The sequence below is a fragment of the Gavia stellata genome, chromosome 37 (genome assembly GCF_030936135.1).
Source record: "Gavia stellata isolate bGavSte3 chromosome 37, bGavSte3.hap2, whole genome shotgun sequence".
Classification (NCBI taxonomy): domain Eukaryota; kingdom Metazoa; phylum Chordata; class Aves; order Gaviiformes; family Gaviidae; genus Gavia; species Gavia stellata.
The window spans coordinates 601,205-619,836 of NC_082630.1; the positions used below are offsets into that span (position 1 = coordinate 601,205).

The window sequence follows — 18,632 nt, forward strand, 5'->3', positions numbered from 1 at the left end:
TGCCCAGGGAGGTGGTGGAGTCACCATCCCTGGAGGTGTTCAAAAAGCATGTAGATGTGGCACTTTGGGAGATGGTTTAGTGAGCATGGTGGGGTTGGGTTGATGGTTGGACTTGATCTTACAGGTCTTTTCCAACCTTAATGATTCAGTGAAAGGGATTTTCTTCGTAGCGGCTGTTCTCCTGCCAGATGCCCAGGACAGCACACTCTGCTCCCGGTACCTTAAAGGGAAGGGATTGGAGAGCAAGAAGCAAAGTCCTTTCAAATCAAAGGGCGCCTGCTCTGACTCCTCAGGTGTGCGTTTCACAGAACGAGTCCTCTGTTCAACCAGGGCGTCCTGCTGAGGCTTTTAGCCCCCTTCACAGAAAGAGTGTGGCATATTGGTCGCGTCCTCCTGCAGTGAATGTGTTTGTGCATTTCCTGCCTCTCCGCAGCGTTCCCGCTCGGCACAGGACGTGCAGACAGGGACACGCACACAAATACACCGCTCTCCTGCTGACAGGGACCTGGCGTCTGCAGCAGCCGCTCTTCGGGCTTGACCTGTCTGCTGCTAGACAAGCCAACTGGCTAGAGAGGGGGGCTTTTGGTTTTGATTTTTCATTACTTTTGGCAGACACAGCAATGCCAATTAAATCTGGCAGGGTGAGATATTTGCTGTATGTATGCAACAGAATGAAGGAGAGGGGAAAAAGAAGCAGACTTCTTGTTCTTGTTTGTACACTCTGGAATAATTTGGTATTAAAAAACTTGGCCAGGTTGTTGATGACCCCTCAGAGCCACTAAGAAGGATCCTTATTAGCAATCTGTGCTCTCCCTGTTGGACAATCAGGACTTATGTTTGTGTGCTAATGGGTTTCCACTGAGGAAGAGCCCTACCCCTGTGGAGCAGTTTGTTAAAGGGAGAAGAGACCTTCGGGATGGCCTCTTCCTTCCACCAGTTACCATCAAAGCAGCAAATATTCTGACTGGGGGCCCCATGGATCAAAATTAAAATGGTCCCAGCACACCAATGTAAGAATTGCTGCAGCTCTGCTCCACCCTGCTCCTTTCTCTTAGTACAGCAATGGGAGATTCAGGGAGCAAGCCTGCAGCAAGAAAACAGTATTGTAAGGTGGTTATTGCAGTAAGATGCTGGATGAAGAGAGAGGACCAAAGCTAGAGAATCCTTGGGGATACATGTCTCAAGGCTGTTTGCTTTCTTCCTGTGGGCAGAGTAAGAGCTGACTCGGGCACGATGAAGGCACATTAGCAGGATGTTCTTGCCATCACCCAGGTGAAACCAGCAGCTCTTGTGCTGCAAGACCTGCAGGGGCCCCTCACTTACTCTTTTGCTTAAGGCACTGCAGGTGTGGGGGCTCGCCGGTCTTTCTGTCACGCCGGCAGACAAACTGGGTTGGGAGAGGCTGTTGTCAGTGCTCGGGCAGGTGACTCACTCCTCGGCAGCAGCTTTTCTGGAGAGCACCCCTGAGCTCTCTGCCCGGCTCACCACGCAGCAGAAGGATGAGCAAAGCTTTTCCAGCTCACTCCGGCTGCTGCTGGGCTCCTTCCAGCTGCCCACCCCTGGGAAGGCAGTGCTGCTTCCTGTGCGTCTTCTACACACCCGCGCTCCAGCTCTGCAGAGAGCTCTTTTCCTGCTGAAACACTCAGCGTAAGAATGCAACACACCACGCCGTCCACCCTTCAGACAGCCTGCACCCTTTTAAAGGATGGAGATAATGTCCATAAAACACAAAGGCAGGGTTGCTGTTTGGATGGAAGAAAGAGAGGGTGAACTAGGAGCAGGGAACAAGAGGAGCAGAAATGAGTTACAGGAGATCAAAGGGGAAGAAGTCTAGAAGAGCAAGGGCTGAGATAAAGCCCTTTCATAAGCTCCACACACATGCGAGCCCTGCACTGTTGCAACGCAGGACCGTCTGCCTGGGAGTGCTGTGGTTGCAGGAGAGAGGGCTTTTGTGCACAAGAGATTAGGGGCTGGTATCTGCTGGCATGACAACACTTGAGATGTGTTACTGCTGGAGAACATGGAGTTCTTCTCTTGGAGACGCTGAGTCATAGGAAAGACAGAGCAGTCATTTCAGGGTGTTGACAGCTTAATAGAAGGTTAGACCTTTCATTTCCATGCCAACAGCAATGGTGACAAATACAAATGAATTGTTCCAGGTCAGCTGATGAACTTTCCCTGTAGTGAAAAATGAGATCTTGAGTCCTTCTCTACTGAGTATGGAGTTGAGTCAAGAGATGAGCATGCCCTCCAGTTTCTTCAGCCTGTGCAGAGGTGTTGCTGGCATTAGTAGATGCTGGTGGGTGTCTGGGTAGGATGCCTGTCTTACAGCACATTTTTTTCTCCTTATTCATTTTTTTCCCATCCAAGGATGGTTTTGGGAGCTAGGCACGAAGGATGGAGAATATCTTCTTTGTACTGCAGTGATCACATCACCTACCAACTGCAGTTTCCAGGTCTCTCTCACAATACAAGCAGCCTAGCCAGGAATAATTTCCTTAGTATCCCCCTTTTAGGTGTTTTCCGAGGTAGCTTCAGGTCTACATCCAGCAGCAGGCGCAAAATGCCCCACAGGTCCAGACCATCTCTTCTCAGGAGGGTCACTGCTCCACAGGTGTTTGTTCACTTGAGGCCATCCCAGCCCCGACAAGAGGAGCAGCTTCCCCAGAACGGGTCACATTTATGAAGAAGCAACATGCATTGTTCACTGAAAAGCAATTAAAAATTGAAGGCATATTGACCGATATTGGAGCCAAATGAGAATTTATGCACCAAAGTTTTGTTGATCTGATTTTGTTTGATTGTGTGTGCATACATATCTATATGGTATGCATTTCAGAAAAGAGTTGTTTTGAGAAATTTCTTGTCTCAAAAGGTTTTAAAAAACATTTTGAAAAGGTTGGGGCATCCCATATCCATACATTTTCAAGCAGAACAAAACAAACCCCTTTTTTCAATTGGAAAGAAAGTTTTCATCTGAAAGGTTTGGTTAATGTATATATACAGAAAAAAACCCAAAGAAAATCTCAAAAGTAACGTGAAATATTATAAAACTGTCTATATAAAGTGCTTAAATTAATTTCCATGATTTAAAAAAAATTCTGATAGCACACATTTGTGTTCAACACATTTTTTGACACTGTTTTCTGCCCTTGGTCAGAAAGAAATGTCACTTTTTGTGCTCAGTCCCTTGCCCGTATCTCTCTTTAATCTTGAATGCAGTTTGAGTTGTTTTAAAATTATTATAAGATCTCTTCCTTCTTCTTTTCATCTCTCTAGAGCTTTTAAAACCTTCTTCCTGAGTTTTTATCTTCCGGAATGTCACAGCTGTATTTTCCATGGGACTTTGGTCAATATTTTTTTGCCATGTAAATATAGAACCTATTGTAAAAGCATTTAAAAAAATGGAGGAGAGAAGAGAAAGAGAGAAAATTAATTAAATTTTATTTTAAAAGAAGTATGTCTATCAGAAAGGCAAAAATCCACTGCCTTATTCCCATACTTGTTGCCAGCTCAGAAGTTTCTGGTAAAAGTGGGAACAGAAATCTGAGCAGAAAGCTTGAGGGAGCCAGTAGTTCACAGTGCTTTTTGTGTACTTCAATCAAGAATGAACAGATTTTTTTCATCAAAATGTGGTGACTTTAGCTCTTACATTAAATAGGTGCAATTTTTATGTCAGCAAAATCAACAGTCGTTTGTTAAATAAATAGAGGAATAGCACATTAGCATAGTGGATTAACTCAGCGTATCCCCCTACATTATAAACCAACAATGCCGAACCCTCCTAAGAACAGATGAAAATTCTAGGTCAGACCAGGGGTCCATCCAGTCTATTAACCTGTCTCCGGTGGTGCCATAGGCAGAGAGGAAGAGAGGGTTTTAAGAACAGAGCAAAAATATACGCCTGTTATACTTTCATGATGTTGTTCCAAATAATATCCACGGTATGTACATTGGTAAAATTTCAATGATGAATTCAGAAGTACAGCTTCTAATAGAATTTCCTCTTTGAGACAGTCCCTTGAAAGAAAAGACTTTGCTGCTGAGTTTGAAAGGTAAAAAAAAATACAGTTTTACATCTCTGGTGTCAGAGGTAGCAGTATATGGAGAGGACAGAGTCCTTTATGCTCCTCTTCAACATTTTTCAGGGAATCAAGCATCAAAAAAAGAAAAGAAAGAATAGTATATGCAATTAAGTGAAATGCTTTACCTGACCAAACCAAGACATTTCAGTTTTTGTAGGGAGGAGACGTTAATAATTTTAATCAGAAGAGAAGGGTAACACAGCAAATTTTTAAAATCAAAGCAAGACACCTAAGTTTCTGCCAGAAAGAGTTAATTTTGCCCAGGGCCATTCTCTGTCACTGCTCATAGGGGATCCCAGAGCTTTGAGACACCTGAAACAAGACTTTCATGACACCCCGCTGGGTTTGCTGCTGTCATCTGGGCTTGGAGCCAAAGTCAGGAGGCAGGGAAGTGCTGGCTATGAGAGTGGGGAGCTGCTGCTGGTGTCGGGGAGCGGTGGTGGGCGGAAAGAGAAGGGACTGAAGTTTGGGTCCTGCTTTTCTTCCCCTGGGCTCTGTAGGGCCATTCCTGGCACTTCCTACGTGTCCTTGGGAAAGCAGACCGTCAGCGATTTGCAGGAATTGAATTTACGGCTCGCTGCTATTTAGCTATCTTGCAGCTCCATCATCTGCGAGGGCATTCCTGATGCAATCAATAGCAAATCAAGGCTAGGCATTTCCTTGCTGGTACCATAGAAGCATAACCCATACCCTAGGGAAATTTACATCTTGTATTAAATTTTTGTGGCCTTTGTAATTGTCTGTCTGCCTGTCCCTCTGTCCATCAGCGCTCACTGATAACTTTTCAATCCATTGCCCAATTTTGCTCATCAGGTAAGCAGAACAGTTGGGCCCCTGTAGATGATGAAGTCCATTTGTTGTCCAGATAAGCAGGGGGGAAGGCGAGGGATGCTCAGCCCATCCCATTCTTCATGCTGGGCAGCTCTCCCTCACCACCCAAGCTGCATGGACACACAAGCTATCTACAAGGAGCGGGGGGTCCCTTCGGGGTTTCCCACTCTGTCAGGTGCACCCTTGTAACAGCAGACCCCAAATTAGTTCAGAGTCACTTTCCTCTGGGGGCTCCTAAACAGAGCTTTTTGCCTCTTTTCAAAAACTAAGTCTTCACAGGGAAGAACAGCCTCGTCCATACCCTGGAAGTTAACTTACTGCAGAGCTGGCTTATAGAAAAAGCTTTGCAAGTGTAAACGATTTGCCTCTTAAAGCAATACAATTAAACCAGCAAATATTCTGTGTAGACACTCTCTGAAGCATTTGCGATTTAGTTAGATTTCTTTCTGATTGATGTTAAAATAAAAAAGTTTGGTGGCATCGGGATACCTTTCAAAAGCCTGAGTTTGCTGCAGCTTCTGCCTTTCCTTGCAGAATCACCCCACTTCTCCCTCCCTGCCTCCATTTCCCTATCTTTACATGAAGCTGGTTTGGCTGATTTAAAAATCGGAATAAAAACTGTGCGTTATTCTCTAATTTAAAACAAACCAAGGGACCAGAGTGAAGAATGGAGGGGTTGGAGAGACACTGGTTAATGCCAGCGAGTGATCCAGGCTCCGTGCAGCAGTATGCTCTGTCTCTGCTCATCTGGAGCATTCCCCAGCACAAACAAGGCTAGACTTCCAAGTCTCCTTGATATCAAGCCTAACCATCTACCTACTGAGATGCAAATCCTCACCCACCACAGGTCACAGCAGCCCTACTGAGCTGATCTTGATGGGCATTTGGTCCTAGGGATAAAATAGCATTTTCCAAAGAGAAGTATGTAAAAGACACAGATGTCTCTCCAGAGGATCTTGCAAGTTCAGAAATTGAATTTTGAGCCCTGTTCTGTAGCCACATCAGATCAACATGAATCCTTCCAGTGTCTCCAAAGGACTGAGAACCTGGCTTATTGGCGTTGGCAGGGAACTTGCTTTCAGTTTGGCCTCATTCCTGTCCACATGGAAATTAAAGGCAAACTCCTGATGCTCTATTCAGACTGGACTGTAAGAGTCCACACCCCCACTAAAGTTATTCTTGCAAGAGTGCTGCAGGTTCACCAGGCTCTTAGTTACTTGCTGTTGTCTCCAGTTATAAAGCAAATCCACTAAACTTTCTGATATATGGAAGAGATGGTGTGTTAAAACACACACAGCCTGTGACCCTCATTGCCCCCAGGATTTTTTCTGTTGGATTAAATGTGCTGGGAACCCAAGAAGAGCTTTCTCCCAGCAGGTGCTTTTCAGATGTTTTCCTCATATCCCAGTCAACACAATCCGTGGAGCGCCTCAGAGCAGCAGGGTTCTTGCTCCATACTAATTACCCCTCTGGTCGCGTGGTCCCTTGTGTCTGTCTGCTGAAGCCAGTTGCATCACTTCTGTTGCCTCCCCAGGAGAAGGGGAGAAGAGAGCATTAAGGTTTAAAGAGAACAAAAAAGTGATACAAGAAAAAATACATTTTTCGGGTTTTATTCCCAATACTGTGTTTCTTGTGGGCTTCAAGGAAGTAGAAGGAATAGAAAGGGGAGAAATGGTCTTGTCACATGAAAGAGGTAGTCTCCATAATTTGATCTCTGGTGACTTTATGGACCTGCCTGAAGTACCCTATCAAAAAGTTGTGTTCATTCAAGGTAGATGTGCTCCATGAATAACGAGGAGTAGGTTACCTCACATTCACTGTCAGATGCTGCAGAGTCCACAGTGCCTGATAACTTCTTACCCTACTAGTTAACATACCGAATGACAAAATGTTTCTCAGAAATAGCTTGGGTTAGGTCTCCTACCTAGAAAGATGCCACCACAGGATTGGTGGGGATCAGAGGATTGCAGAGTTTGCAGGCTGGTCTGGCAAATTGTACCCCAAGGAACAATCCTGGGGACACACTTACATATGTAACTGATGTGGTACCCACCCCATGTGCTGGGAGAAAAACCTGCCCTAAGGAAACCAGGCTCTGCCAACAACAGATCAGAAAGAGCTACTCTGAATGTCCTCAATACCTGAAATTTGGTGTAGATAAAGAACAGTGTAACACAGATTACATACAGAGAAATCATGGGTGATTGTGACACAAAGCTGAGAAAGCTACTGATGCCAACAAGCAAGGGTGAATCTTACCTCAAGAGTTCTTAATCTTACCTCAAAAAGTCATTAATGACCTATTAGATAGGAGATTGTATAATTCACTTTAAAACCCAGAGATTAAGTTTCAACTCAAACAGGGGCACCTGCAGGTGAGAAAATTGAGAGTTCAGAACTGATGGAACTAATTTTCTGCTTAAATCTGTCCTGGCAGGAGGAGAAACCACCCCAGAGACACTTTCAAACCTGCAGTGTCTCTAACTCTGTTTCCCCATCCTTGTCCTCTCCCAAGCGTGGCTCAGGGTGCCCAAGGCAGAAACCCCCATCACATCCCTCTCCCACCACCCATTTCTTGTCTGTTCCCAGGGCAGGAGGTGGGGGTCCAGGGCTGACATCCTCTCTGGCAGGACTGGGCAGCATCTTCTACTCTTTCCTCTGCTGTGTGACTCGTGTTGGAGGGAAGAGAAATGAGGGCCACTGCAGTGAATGTAACTGACATGGTCTTCCTCCCATCACAAATAAGGAAGAGGACCGGAGGCAAATAGAAGGAACCAGAGCAAAACAAAGACAGGTCATGCCAAATGGCACAGAGCTGGTGCCTCACCGTGTTCCTCTCGCTCACTACTGAGGACGTTTTGAATTGCAATGATACCACATAATGGCTTGCTCATCTACCCCAGGGATAGCAAATTGGGCCAAAATGATGAGCCCCCAACTTGGAGCTGAGGACTGATTCCACCGCTCTATGCGAGACACATACCCACATGGCTTGATGTGGGGTCATGTGGCCATCCTCGTGGATAGAAAAGGTCCCAACAGTGAGGTCTAAGATCCACAACGACGCAGGTTGGGACCACACACTTGATGCAAATGGAGTTGGAGGGTCATGGAGCAGTAGGGTTGGATGTGGACAGAGGGAATTCACTCCCTACACCAACCTTATACAACAAGATAGAGGTAGAAAGATACGAATGTAGCTTTTTCCAAAACCTATCTCCAGCAGGGCCTTCAGCAGAGCCCTAACAAAGTCATCACAGGGCTTTAAAAGCCCTGCTCTTGCCTGTGAAACAGAGAGAGGAATTTCTCCAGGCATATTTGTGTATAAAGAAATTGACAGTTGAATAATACCTTGCACAACTTTGTACAACTGTCAAGTCTTCACAAAATTACAGAATCACAGAATGGTTGAGGTTGGAAGTGACCTCTGGAGGTCATCTAGACCATCCTCTCTGCTCAAGCAGTGTCAGGTAAGAGCAGGTTGCTCAGGACCATGTCCAGTGGGGTTTTGAATATCTCCAAGAATTGAGACTCCACAGCCTCTTGGTGAACTCTTGCTGACCACACACCAGATGCAATATCAAAGAGACTCTGACAGTCCTGAAATGCAGACTGATCTGTGGCACTGTCCAATCAGTCCCAATCCAGATCCTGCGACAGGGGTAGGGGCACCGCAGGCAAAAAGTACCTTGTGATAAGTACCTTGTGAAAAGTACCTAAGCTGAGGGCAACTTCTTGCCACTCACAAAATGGAATCTGAAAACTAGGAATCACTTCCAGATTTCCCTTCCTGAGTAATGCTCACATTTTAAACTCCGTGTCTTCAAACAAAGAAGAAGCAAACAGCCATCTAAATGGGAAAAATAAAGGAGCCCCTTGGGACTGAATTGGTCACTAATAATTGGTTGACAAACTTAAGTGGTACCCAGGTAGTTGCATCCAACCTCTAGGCAGATCGTCTATAAGTCTATGTGGGGCACAAACCCATGTCAGCGGTGTGTAAGTCTGCGTGGGCACATGTCTGTGTGTGTGTAAGCTAGGCTTCGTCACATGTCACATTTCCCAAGTTTTCTTCATCTTCTTCATCACAAAATGGCAACTTCTGCTTGAGGGTGAGAAGCAAAGCGGAGGGGCGAAATCATCTTCTTTACCATAAACATCCAAATTCCTGTATATGCCAGGAAAGCAGAATTGTCCTCGTATCGCAGGCTGAGGTCTCATTCTCTCAAGTGCAATCAAATGAACTGCTGTTGCTGTGGAGCTTGTCTAAAAACATCTCTCTGCATTCCTCTCATTCAGGCCTTTCACGCCTGCTGTTCTCATTATTATGCTCTTGTTTTTCCGAGTGCCGAAATCTCACTCGGACATTTATAGTTTTATCTGCACTTGAATACACAATCAAACGCCACAGGCAGCACCAGTCGGGGGCTGAATCACATCCTTGTCTACGTCATATTTTCAAATTCCAGCAGAAATCGTTGATATCAAAATGATCCGATGGCTCAAACCCAGATGTTATGAAAGTTGATCATGCAGAAGAGGCAGACTCATGCTGGTCTCCATTTACACTCTCTTCTCCCCATTCACACTCTCTTCTCCTGAGCCTTTCATGGGTTTCCAGGAATAAATATTGTTCCCAGTACATCTCCTTCCACCAACACTGCACGATTTAATTTGGCGGCAGCAGAAATCCCTTTACGCAGGCCACTTGTTTTCATCCGCCCCATCACCGTTCAGGAGCTTGGTGGGATTGTGGCCAGGCTGGACGTTCCTATGCTGTTGCAAAGCAAAGAAGGTGATTCTCACAAAGAAGGAAGTGCCACTTGAAGGGCTTGCTGGAGTAACATTTGGTTAAACTACACTTGTTCTTGGAGTGCAGTACAAGAGACTGCTCCAGACACAGGGTGGCCACCAGCCTGTCCCTTCCACTGCCCGCACACGGGAGGCTGTTCCTGCCTCCCCTGTGATGAGGCTGTTGTTCGTTTCATTGCCTTGCTGAACAGTCATGGTAAGGAAGGGGGGGAGGCAGGTCAGAGGGGCTGCTGATGGGAAGCAGCAAGTGTCCGCTGTAACGCACGCACATTGCACAGTGCTATGCCCCAGCCACTGAGGGCACAAGCCTGTTTACTAGAATGAGGATTCATTGTTGAAAGAAATCCTTCAGGGGTAAGTTTTGACACTGGATTTTGTTTTGTCACTCTGAGGTGCAGCAGAGCACTTAGGACATTTGGCAAAGCCTCGAGCAAAGCAGCAGCTGCATATGCCAGTTTATCCCCTCTCTGTGTGTTGTTGAAACTCTGATGATGTCCCTGTGTCATCCTTTTGTCACTGCTATCCAAGTACTCATAGTATCTCAGCATTGCCCCAGGGGAAGTTCCATGTGGGCTAGGCCTTTACTGTCTCAAGGTCCTTATCAGCCATCCCAACTGGATCTCAGTGCTGCCAGACAGTGAGAGAGCAGGTTATGGTCAAGATCTTATGCTTTTTATCTTCTAAATGCTCAGGGTGGGGTTGATCCCTCACTGAAGAGAAGACATCAATCCCAAGCAAATTATCTAGTCTCTGCCTATCAACACTGGAGTGGGGATGAGAATACCCTGAAGATGATCCAGCGATTGGTTTTGGACACTGCAGTCTGAAGGCTAGATTAGACTAGGCTGGATGCCTTCCTTTGAAGAGGAAAAGAAACTTAAGCATCAGTAGAGATGCAGCATTGAGAAGTCCAGCATTGAGTCTAGGAGGTTTGTGTATCTGTTTAGAAGTGCCTGCATTTCAGGTGACACCTGCTCCCCACTGTTGGCACAGTACGTTCCAGACAGGGAACGGATGCTTGAGACTCATGTCCATTTCCTGGGCCAACTTCCCATCAGAAATGATGGAAACCTCCAGAAGAGCTCTTTGGTACCTGAAAGGCAAGTTGCCACAGGCTGAAGTTTCTATTGTGTTAGGGGCATAATGGAATTTGCAAGTGCCTGACAGAGAGAAGAACCATTTGTCATTTATTTAGATCACCATTTCTGCCTGTGGAGCTGTTTGAGGGGACTCCATAGTCCCTTTGATGCTCTCCTCAGGACTGAAAACTCTCTTGCTACCTCCCAACCCCTACGCCGGGTGTCTGCCAACCCCATGCTTTCCCCCGCTGTCTGCACCTCCCTGCTGTCATTCATGGTTCGAAGGCAAAGCCTGACTTCACCCTTTTCCTATCTGTATCCTTAGCAAAGACTGTGGAGTCTTTTACTCATCGCCAGTGAAAATAAGTGGTGTAAGACTGAAAGTGGAAGATATTGCCCAGAAATCTGAGGTCAGCAGAAGAGCAAGTTGGGCAAGTTAAAAGAGTAGCCAGAGCTTTTTGACCAGAAGAGAGATAGGAGAAGATACGGGGGCAGAAACATTTTCTGCATCAGTTACTGCTCATTCTGTGGCATTTTTTTGCATGCCACTTGAAGAAGTAAGACTCGGGGTCTGGCCAGTGGCTACATGGAGGCTGTGCATCCCTCCTCCCTGCTGGCCATTTCTTCCGATGAAGTGAAAAGAAATCTTCCCATCACCTGACCAAAGGGGTCAGGATACCTTCTTCTCCTCCTACATAGAGCCATTCCTGCTCTCCAGGAGGCAGGACTAATAATTGTGATCAATGTGTTTCTTGTTTCCAGATACAGCGTACCAGAAGGTATTTTGTGAGTATGATAGATGAGTCACTGTGGGATGCAGCAGAATTTTTTGGCCTTGCAGCTGTGGAGGTACAGTATTCATCTTCTCTCAGCCTATAAAACATGCAGCCCAGAGACATGATGAATATGTTTTGCAGGAGCTCAAGTGGAAACTCCAGGGAAGTCCCTTGAAAGTGTTTCTAAACAACAAGGCATTCATTTTGTTAGTTAAACAAAATAAGATAAACCTTCCAGATCTCCTTAACCCTTCTTCCCCCACCCCTCCTCACTTTCTGGACTTACTTCCAAAGCCTCTAAAGAGAGGATCGATTTGGGGCTGGTATTTGCTCAAGCCCCTGTTTGGAGTACCCAGCCTTCATCACAACCTGTGCCAGCAGCTGGCAAGTTGACGGTCCTATCTGAGCATCCAGAGGACACAGACCAAGGGAAAACCAGGAGGCAGGGGTAGTCCAGTGATACAAACCCTTTGCAAGAAAAGTATCTCATCATCTGGCTGTGCAGTGAGGGAACTTGCCTGGTGCTATGTGATGAATTATCCCCCACTCATAATTCATCCCCTGTCTTGCACTCATCCCCTGCTCTGTTTATCAAACCTGTTGGTCCTGCTGCTGCCCAAAGACTGTATTAAATTGGTTCCATCAATCATCTGGCTGCCAGCCACAGTCTTGCCAGGGAAGGCAAGAAGTGAACGGATAGAAGTACTGTAAAACTCCACAGATAGTATAATGCTGATTAGGAAAGGTGCTTATTTCTGCAGCCACTTTTAAGCCCATTAGAAGAGCTGTTTGTATTCCTTACTACTTAAATTAAGGCACTTAGCTTGAAGAGGCTGTAGTGAATCAAGCCCTTTGTTAGTAGGGCATTTGGGTCTTCATTCTTGCACCCGTCCTGGCGGCGTTACCCTCAGAATCAAGCATGATGGACCAATTAATACCAGCTAAGTATTCAGCACAGTAATATTCATAGCTGGGGCTTTGCTTTTCAGAGGAAAGAAGTAACAAAAGCAAATATTGCTTTAGCGAGGCCGGAGCTGAGTCTGCCAAGAGGAGCTCACAGAAATCCATTTCCAGGCTGGGTATGAAGGGCTTTGCACCATCTGGCATGTCAGCCCCAGGGGCTTGGCGAGGGTCCTGGTGGTGCATGTTACCCTGTCCCCACCTTTAATTGAGCAGAAATGCCTGGATGGACGCAGGGCTTTGTCATTTCAAACCAGGCTTATGAGTAGACTGGGGCGCCTGTGGCACCCAGGGGTGCACAGAGCATGTCCATCACAGGCGCTGCGGGCATCCAGCATGGCTGTTTAGTGAGAGTGGAGACAGCATGAGTCTAACACATCCTGCCTTGCACTAGTTTGCAGACTAGCACGCCATAAATGTGACCTCATTTTTAAGCAAAATTTGGTTGGGTCTTTTCCTTACTCAAGATTTTTATCTGAAATACTTTTTTTAAAAAAATTTCCTAAAATGGATTTTTTTTTCTTTTTCTGAGCAATTTTAACCACAGTGGCATTGTGAAAACATTTATTGTTTGACCCAAAAGCATGTGTTGGAAAGGAAGGCTGAGTTTGTTTTGATGCCTGAGGTCCCAGTGTTGTGGCTGGCAGCAATTACCAAGAAGGGTCAGCAACAGATATCGCTCTCTGTACTTGCACCTATTTTGGCTCTGGAGACTTGAATCGCTGCATCTGCTTCTCTGTCTGTGGTGTTTGATCATGGGCTTAGGTAGCCAGTCCAAGTAGAGGACTGGACTTGTCTAAGTAGACAAGATTTGTTTTTCAGCTAGCAGTGCCCAAGATGCAGACACCGTGAAGACAAGTTGTCGTAGTTTAGTCCCAGCCGGCAACTAAGCACCACACAGCTGCTCACTTACTCCCCCTAGGTGGGATGGGGGAGAGAATAGGAAAAGTAAAAGCAAGAAAGCTCATGGGTTGATATAAGAACAGTTTAATAAGTGGAATGAAATAAAATAAAATAATAATGATAATAATAATAAAAATTTTAATGAAAAGGAAAATAACAACAACAACAAACAAGAAAGGCAAGTGACGCAAATGAAAACAATTGCTCACGACCCTCGGACCGATGCCCAGCCCAAGCAGTGGTCCCCTGGCCAGCTTTCCCCCTAGTTTATATACTGAGCATGACATCATATGGTATGGAATATCCCTTTGGTCAGTCGGGGTCAGCTGTCCCGGCTGTGTCCCCTCCCAACTTCTTGTGCACCCCCAGCCCACTCGCTGGTGGGGTGGTGTGAGAAGCAGAAAAGACCTTCACTCTATAAGCACTGCTCAGCACTAACTAAAAGATCCCTGTGTATCAACGCTGTTTCCAGCACAAATCCAAAACACAGCCCCATACTGGCTACTATGAAGAAAATTAACTCTACCCCAGCCAAAACTGGCACACAAGTGAACAGCCTGACCCCTGTCTGCATTTAGATGTCTTGGTTTCTTTTTAGGTTTAATGACCATTTTTTTCACCTTTTCCACCACAGTAAGGAAAATCTGGTGAGACTGGGTCTGACTGGGCTCTCTGATCTACACAATACATTTCTTGTTTCCCACATGGAGTTTGCTAGAGCACAGGCATCCCTGGCACGGAAACCCCCAGAGCTTCACTTCTCTGTGTCAGGCATCAAAGGGTCTAGGTCGTAAGCTGTTGGATGGGTACCAAAACCAAGGGAGTTCCTCAAAATGCACAGAGATACCAAAGATCTGATCCATGTTTTAAAAAAAGTTGAAGAAAAGATGCTTACTAGTTGCCAGATGCTAACCTATTAAAATTGGCCGCAACTGCATTTTGTGTAATAACTGTTTTCCAGATCTGTTTAGCTTAAACCTGCAGAAATGCTGTAATTTCCATATAGTGACATCAGGGAGTAATGGGATTGTTTTGCTAATTAGGAAATAGCAACAAAGAATTTTCTTAGCGATAAGCAAATCCTTTCAGACTAGTCTTACACCCGTGGAGGATGGTTTCTGTGTTGGTGATTTCTCCATCTCAATGGAAACCTTTCTGAATGGATTAAAGGAGGAATATAAAATTGTCCTTCCCTTGTGCCTTTACCTATGCACTCTACACTCAGAATTTGATATAGGAGGGATTTTATTTTGCCAAGTCACAAAGTATGCATTAGGTTAAAAAAACAAAACCCACTCGGATTAGGTAATTTATTGGAAACTAGAACTTCTGTGAAAGTGCAAGCAAAATCAAGCTATATCGTAATGACAGGAGCTGCAAAATTCAGCATGTGACTAATACAAGACATCTGGTTTTGGCTGGGCTGAAAATTTTAATGGGAAGTTGGATTTTCACCGTAGGTCCAATCCTTTCATAAAGGTCAGGGCTGTCGTCAAAGAGCTCATCAAGAAAAAAAGCTGTTCTTTGTGAGCAGGTTTGTCGCTAGGTTGACGATCCTACTGGAAAAAAGGCTATTAGTGCTTGACAAATCAGCCTTCTGAATCCCTTTGGGTCGCTTAACACATCGTTTTGGGTAGATCCGACTTCTTTTATTGAATCCAATCAAGATATGCTGTCAGGTTTTCAGATTATTTGACATTTTGGTTAATGGTTTCTTTTCCCTTTGAGTTTCTATCTATTTTTAAGTGAAAAAATACGGTTTTGAAACTATACAAAGTTTTGTTTAAAAGAGGTCAGCCCAAAATGTTGCAGAATTTTCTGTAACGTAATGTGACATTTCAGAAATGTCAAACTGAAATGTTTCAGCATTTTCAAACTTTCCCTCCGTTTTGAGGGTTGAAACTGTTTACCTCAGTTTATCCAAAGGCTCAAATAGCTTCAGTGCTGTGCATTTACCTTCGCCTGACAAATCTGACCTAAATTCTGTGAATAGGAGCCTCTCTGTTCAAGCCTTTTATTAATGCTGTGATGGGTAGCAGATGCTTGAAGAAAATCTTTGAGGAGAGCTGAATGACCAACTCTTTCTAAATCTTTTTCTGCTTTCCTTGCCAAGACTTTTAAGTGACCCTAAGAAATATTTCCATGATCCCCAAAGCCCCTGACGTTTTTCCAGATAAGGCTTTTCTTTTTAGTGTTTGGAGGTTCCCAGACAAGAAGCTCATGAAATCTTTGGTCACCCTGCTGAGACACCTGGCCAGACATCCTTTGCAAAGTGAGTAGGATGCCTTCCCCATCTAAACCAAAGGACGCAACACTAGGTGTAAACCTGGGAGTTGTTTATAAGTTGCTGTTTTGAAATGATCATTTTCCTCCTGCCTGCAGCCTAGTCTCTCTCTCTTTTCAGATGTATCGTTTGACATTGTTTCTGCCTGAAACATTTATAAGGCATCATGCTTAAAAAATTAGGTTGATGAATGAGAAGAGACAGTTCTCCTAATAAAGTCATTGACAGAAAGGCCAGAAGCCTTTTTTTCAGTGTGGAAGCTTGTCATTTGGCTGCTGTAAATTGCTCTGAGTAGCAAGATAGTAAAAAAAGGCAAAAATAGAGCAATAGAAGCAGAAAGCATCCCAGCAAATCGAGCATTTGTAGAGAAATACAATTAAAGCATTATGAATTCCTCACTCATTGTAACAAGGGAACAATGGTTGTCTCAGAACTTACGGAGCTCATATGCTTCTACAAGACCTTTCTTTTAGCTGACAGATCTGTTACTGGCTGCCGGGTGACCTTGCTGATACCACACCATGGTCTACAAAAATAACGCCCCCCTTTCATCACGCTGCAAGACTGAGACCCATTGATACAGTATTAGGTGGTCTTGTCAATGGGTAGATCAGTCCTGTCCAATTTTAGCTTTCCCTTGCCTGTTTTGAGCAGGGATTTTGCTTTGTCTTGGCTCCTGGGCTCAAAGGTGCCTGGAAAGTGTGTTAGAAGAACCAATATTTGAATACTTCTTAAACTCCAGATGTAGATTTTTGCAGTGGCCGTCCCGTTGATGTCAGTGTAACTGTGGGATCATCACAGGAGACCATCCCCACTCAGCTGCGATTCTGCTTTCTGTGTTCATTATTGACAGCTTTGTACTATAGCTTTGGGAACTCCGGCTGATCAGGTTGAATTCAAGGGACCTGCTTGGGTACTCAAAGCTACATAGAAGATGTGTTACAATTACCAGAGCTTTGGATTAGTCTTCTGAGCTACTGGGAACCATAGCAAGAGACACAAAAGCCATTTTAACACCATCAAAATGGAAACTCCTCCTCCAGCTGACACATCCAGCTGAATGCACCACCCCCAAGAGAGAAGACCATGGTTCAAATACCAATGGCCCCATTAAGCATGTGCGTCATCCCTCTAATAATCAAGGGAACTGCCCTGCTTTTATGCAGAAGTGATCTTGATCTGAATCAAGGTTGAAGGAGCATCTACTAGCTCTGGTTTCCTAGGTGTTTGTCCTGCACTGAAGCTCAGACCTAAGGTGGATGCAAGGTAACTGGTGGTGTCTGGCCTCTCTGTGGTGGTCAACTCAGGCCAGTCGTTCCACCTAGTCAGTATGGTCAAAAGCACTGCACTGGAAGGGAAAATTCAGCCCCTCTTGTCCTTGTCCAGGTAAGAACAGATCAACCATTTCAGCTGACTTCAGAATGTTTTTGTGCAAGTGGTACGTTTAAAGGGCTTTTTCCTTTGTTACCTTTCCCAGCCAGGCTGGAATCCAGCCGCCTCGCAGAAGCAGGATTGTAGCTGTGCCTGGAGGGGACATGGCAGACTCTTGGCTCACAGCCCCTTTGTCCACGTTCTCAGAGGTGGCTGAGCCATCTCAGGAGTCATCGTGATGCATAGTATTAAATCCTAGGATATGTTTAAGCTTAAAGGCACTTAAAAGTCCCACTTGAGATGCCATTGGTTCCATCATCATCCTAATTGTGCAAATAACCTAATTCGGCTAAAAACATATTTGATTTGCAACCACTTTACTGTTATATCCCAGGATCACGTTTCATCCAAGAAATGAGCATCACATCTTCATTTCCAGATGAAACAAGTAAATATATTGCATTGTTGTTGTTGTGTATCTTGCAGACAAACAAAGCAGTAGCCAAGGGGGACTTCCACCATGCAAGCTCCAGCTCCCGGCGAGCACTCTTCCTGGCTGTTCTGTCCATCACAATCGGAACTGGCATCTACGTTGGGGTGGCCGTGGCTCTTATTGCCTATCTGTCCAAAAACAATCACTTATGAGCCTCAGGAAAGGGGAAGAACCAGCCACCCGGTGCCTGCACTGCAGAACTCCCCAGCAGATCAGACTGCATGATTTTCCAAAAAGATCAAGAGACAAACAAACACCTTCTGGGGGCAGGTACAGGATAAGATGGGCTTGTGCGTTATTGTAGGGTGGGAAGCTGGCTGGGGTGGGGATAGTTCCATCATTTGTGATGCACAAGTCTTGCTTCTCTTCATGAACCCCCATACAAGAAAGAAAAAAAGAAAGAAAGAAAGAGTGAAAGAGAAAGAAAAAGAAAAGAGAGAGAGAGAAAGGAAAAAAAACAGAAGGCAGGCAGTTGGGGGAGGTGTGGAGAGGGGTGTTTTGCCTTTGCCTTCTTTGCAATAAGGTGTTTACAAGAAGTTGGCAAGCTGAGCTGTTCTCTTAATACCTTCTTGGTCACCTGAACTTTGCAGCCAGCATGAGGTTGTGCTTAGTTCGCTTGTTAAGCACAGCACTGAGATCTGGGAAAGCGTGGACAGTGGCTGGTTCTCTGAAAGAGCAATATAACAACAGGAGGAAGAATATATTGTCTTTTTTTTGAATGCAGGACTCATTTGCCTAAGAGTGAAGCAGAGACCTCAGCCTAGAATGGTATTGCTTACTCTTCTTTTGTGGGTAGGTTTCCATGGAAGGAGAAAAGGAAATAAAAAAATATTTTTTCTTTCCTATCCTTGTTTTTGGATTAAGATGTGACCCACAGGCCCACCCAATGCAGAACAGCTGAGGTTACTGCATGACTTGGCTCAGCGGACTGAGTGGGAGGTCGAAGTAGCATGGGATCCGTTGTAAAATGAATTCCTTCATCCAGTCACATCGTGATAACGGCACATTCCTGTGGCATATTGCTCGTCTGGGTTGCTC

General features: G+C 45.1%; 1 protein-coding gene across 1 annotated transcript in view; it reads left to right on the forward strand.

Moving 5' to 3' along the window:
* Window positions 1–17,746, forward strand: part of SYNDIG1 (synapse differentiation inducing 1) — a 65,739-nt gene extending 47,993 nt beyond the window's left edge. The window contains exon 3 of the mRNA XM_059832971.1: window positions 17,588–17,746. Coding sequence (XP_059688954.1) covers window positions 17,588–17,746 — 159 coding nt within the window. The remainder of the gene's footprint in view (window positions 1–17,587) is intronic.
* The last annotated feature ends 886 nt before the right edge of the window (window positions 17,747–18,632 follow it).